This window comes from Oryzias melastigma, linkage group LG5 (assembly GCF_002922805.2).
Source record: "Oryzias melastigma strain HK-1 linkage group LG5, ASM292280v2, whole genome shotgun sequence".
In the NCBI taxonomy this organism is placed as follows: domain Eukaryota; kingdom Metazoa; phylum Chordata; class Actinopteri; order Beloniformes; family Adrianichthyidae; genus Oryzias; species Oryzias melastigma.
The window spans coordinates 25,846,867-25,851,189 of record NC_050516.1 but is presented as its reverse complement, the minus strand read 5'-3'; the positions used below and the strand labels follow the sequence as shown (position 1 = coordinate 25,851,189).

Genomic DNA, 4,323 nt, shown 5'->3' with positions numbered 1-4,323 from the left:
ACTGATATTAACGCCTACTTGCTCGCTGACATGGCTCACATCAGTGGCCTGGTGGCAGCCAAAGCTGTCCCCTCCCCCTTTGACCACGCCGACCTGGTCACCTCCACCACACACAAGTCCCTCAGAGGAGTCAGGTAAGAACAGCAGTGCGACCCCTAAAGCCCAAAGGGGGTCGGAGTAAACCAATGAAAGGGAGAGGTCTTTGTTAGCTGATGACTGTTCTCTGCAGAGCTGGACTCATCTTCTACCGCAAAGGGGTGCGCTCAGTGGACAAGAAAGGGAAGGAAATCCCGTACGACCTGGAGGACAGGGTCAACTTCTCCGTGTTCCCCTCCCTGCAGGGCGGACCTCATAACCACGCCATCGCTGGTGTGGCCGTGGCACTCAGACAGGTCAGCTCAGCTGCAGCGCCAAGATAACGGCTAAGCCCCCTGCCTTGATATTTTCTGATAAAAAAACTGGTTACTTGTGCAGCCTTTTGTGTTTCATTGTTTCAATGGAAGCATGTGTACTAATAAGGCTTCTAAATATTTTCATAAGAAAGCTCAACTGTCTCGTTCATGTCTGCAGGCTCAGTCTCCCATGTTCCGGGAGTACATCGCTCAAGTCCTGAAGAACGCCAAGGCCATGGCTGCTGCTCTTCTAGACAAAGGCTACACACTCGTTTCAGGTAATCCAGCTTTTATTTATGCATATTTACCCCGTTTTTAATTAGAACACAGAGATGGAGTCACTGCAGAGATAAAAAGAATACAACTTCAAATGAAATCTGTCAAAAATTCACTTTTCACAGGAAAAAAATATTCATTCAAATTCATGATGTGCAGGAGAGCTAATGCACGCGCAGTTTGCTTGTCAGTCAACAATAAAAAAGTGATGAAAGTCGTATCTTTGTGATGTAAGCATACATTTGAATCCTGTTAAACACTAAATATGCAGCTATCAGCTCTTTTTTGATGTATAGCCTTCAGAAGATGCTCTAAAATATACAGACTTGTGCTCACTCTGCAGTTTATACTTTCTACTACTTCTGTTTTTATTTGAACAAAAAGAGTTTCAATATTATATTCACCTGAGTTACAATACAGTTAAATGATGTGAGAGTTATTGACAAATTATTATAAAGTCAGGAGTTTTTCCTCATAAATTTTGCAGAAAATAAGTATTTAGATCCTACAATTAAATCTCTATAATAATTAAATCTTTAAATCTATCCCTCACAGACCTGTTACTACTTCTTTAAGAAGCTTTTGTATTATTCACTCATCAGTATCTATAGTAGCATCTCCTGTTTGAACTGGTTTTTTGTATAAAAGACATCTGTCCACACTTTTAAACAGTCAAACTTCTACCGCTCCCCCTAGACCAAAGATCTGTCAAAGGGCACCAGGGGCAATAAGATTGTAGACGGGAAGAAGACTGGAATTAACCAATCTAACACAAACAAGCAGCTTGATGAGAAGAGATCATCTGTAGGAACAAATATTAGAAAATCAAAGAAATAAATTGGAATAAATCATTCTGACATGCGCAGAACTGTCTAAAATGCCGGAAATAGTCATAGAAGAAGAAATGGCGAGTTCTGTGATAAACAAAGATGCTGTATAGAGCGAGATGATGCCCTGAACGTGCTTTCATTATTAATACTAATATTTTTTAGAGACTGTTTGCCCAAAACTTTTGTTGTTGAATAAATACTTATTTTCTGCACTGTTGATCAAAAGAATACTTTAAAAATCTCACAAATCGATTCATCTGGATTCTACTTTTACATTCCGTCTCTCCTAGTTGACGTTTAGTTATTATAAACATTACAGAACTCTCGCCGTTAAGTGGGACAACTTGCATAACAGATGACTGACACTTTTTTGGCTCTATGTGTACTTTATTTAAAATGAAAATTGTTTTTTAAATATTGAATATTCCAGGTGGGACAGACAATCATCTGGTTCTGGTGGACCTGCGGCCCAAAGGCATCGACGGCGCCCGGGCTGAGAGGGTGCTGGAGCTGGCGTCAATCACTGCCAACAAGAACACCTGCCCAGGAGACAAGAGCGCCCTGACCCCCGGGGGCCTCCGGCTCGGTAAGGAGTAATCTGGAAATAATCTGATAAATTATAAAATTCAATCTTTTATATTCTCTTTTGTTTTCTTCTTTGCATATGATTTATTTTTCTCCAGTTTACTTTTTCAGAGCGCTGCACATTGAAATGGTCTGCTACAAATTAAGCCACAAGCAGGTCGTTATTTATTCAACATGTTTGGCTTTTTAATCATCTGTCAGGAAGTTCAAGAGCCATATTTAAAGCAGCAGCCTTCATCTTTGTCCTAAGGCGAAACTCTTACCTGCACTGCAGCGCTCTGCTCTGCTGTCTTCACTTCTGTCTTCCTCTTTTGGCCTCGTCTTTATGGTGACGACATTCGCAAATGTTGAGTTTCGCACATCTAAATTCTGTCTAAGTTCATAACGTTCTTAGAATTATTTTTCCCCAAGAAAAAACGTTTTTTGTCTTTGTGATGGGAACAAACCCAACCTGAATGTTGTATTTTCTGGGTCTTAGGGGCTCCAGCTCTGACCTCCCGACAGTTCAAAGAAGATGATTTTGTACAAGTTGTGGACTTCCTAGACGAGGGTTTCAAAATTGCTTTGGATGTCAAGAAGAAGACAGGTGAGTCTGCTTTGAAGACGGTTTTACTTAAAACAGCCTGAAATGATCTTGCATGAAAGTTTCATTGTGAGGTTTTTTTTATTGCAGGAAAGCTTCAAGATTTCAAGAACTTCCTCCTTCAGGATCCAGAGACAGTAGCTCGCATTGCAGACCTGCGACTTCGAGTTGAAGCCTTCGCCAGGCCGTTCCCCATGCCGGGCTTTCACGACCATTAGACGGGCGCACTGAGTCTTGATTTTAGGGGGCTGACAGCTGTCAAGGCAGATGTGAAGAAATATCAGAAAAATGCTGTTTATACCCCTGAAGTTTGAGGATTTGAGAATCAGGTTTTGTTTTAACTTTCTGTCACTATCAGAGTATCTCTGCAGTACAGTCAGCATCTTGAGGTAAAGACACGATGAAAGGAAGATGAACCGGTTTTGTTAAACAGATGAAAACACCCATGAGGGACATTGGCAGTTCAAGCAGAGACAAACACCTTGTTAGTTTACAATATGTTTGTCTTATTCAGTGAAGAGTCTTAACTAACATCACTAATATGTTGTCCCCTTTTTTTTTTTTTCATTTTCTGATTGTGAAGCCAAACAGAAATCGGCTTCATGAAGTGAGGAACGACGGTCAGTGTTAGAGGGATCCTGGTTTTAGTTTTTGAATATTCACTCAAAATATTTTTGTAAGAAGAACTTTTATTTAGAAAGGACTTGAGCCAATTCTTTCTACAGTAGAAAAGTCAAAGTTAGACTCTACAAAACATGAACTAATAAATATATTTTACATGATAATAAAGTAACACTACAGTTTGTTTTCAGATTGTTGAAGTTGAATTTAATCTAAATGAATGTGGGATAGTGTCATATTGCATCACAATTTCCTGTTTCCTGTAATTTATTTCTTTCAGCAAATTCTTCTAAAAATAAAAAAAAACTTTGTATTTTGCAAAAAAGTTGGTACTCAAATGGAGCTCCGAAACTATCGCCTTTTAACATTTCCTGCTTTTTTTTAATTCTGCAAAGTGTTAACTTTTCTGTGTATTTTTGAGTAACTGACATGTTTGTTATTTAGTTTACATTTTCTCGCTGATTTGTTATACAAGAAAACATTTATTCTCTATTTTTTTTCAGATTTAAAGTTCAACTTCTGTTTTTTCTTCAAACATCTTGAAGAAAACATATCAGTTTGTGACATATTTCAAAGCACAAAGGAGAAACAAGCTCATTTTGGTTTTACTTGTCTGTGAATCATTTCAGAAACAATTGTCTGAACTATTATTTTCCAATCATGGTTTTGCCAAAACATTACATAACAGTATTTTCTGTAGTTTTTTTTATTTTTTTATTTACTACCATCATCATCATCATCATCATCATCTGCTGTTGCACAGTGAAGCAGTTTGGAACTAACTTAAGTTTACAGAGTTTGAAATGACTTTTATTATCACTGTTCTAATAAAAGTTGATTACTTGCACACAGGCTCTGGGGATTTTTTGGGTTGCATCACATTTGATGAGCAAATCATGAATGTAAAAATGGAAATTTCCATCAAAATATAAAGTCGCTTATTTTTGCTTTGGTGGATCTAATTTGATAAAATGAACCTAAAACGGAAAATATGGTTAAAAAAATTAAAATAATTCTTTTTTAGGGGCAAACTAGT

General features: G+C 38.0%; 1 protein-coding gene across 1 annotated transcript in view; it reads left to right on the top strand.

Moving 5' to 3' along the window:
• shmt2 (serine hydroxymethyltransferase 2 (mitochondrial)) overlaps nt 1–4,139 on the top strand; it is a 20,611-nt gene extending 16,472 nt beyond the window's left edge. Inside the window, exons 8-13 of the mRNA XM_024270304.2 lie at nt 1–134; nt 230–392; nt 571–670; nt 1,929–2,084; nt 2,562–2,669; nt 2,757–4,139. Coding sequence (XP_024126072.1) covers nt 1–134; nt 230–392; nt 571–670; nt 1,929–2,084; nt 2,562–2,669; nt 2,757–2,884 — 789 coding nt within the window. The 3' untranslated portion in view covers nt 2,885–4,139. The remainder of the gene's footprint in view (nt 135–229; nt 393–570; nt 671–1,928; nt 2,085–2,561; nt 2,670–2,756) is intronic.
• Nucleotides 4,140–4,323: the final 184 nt, after the last annotated feature.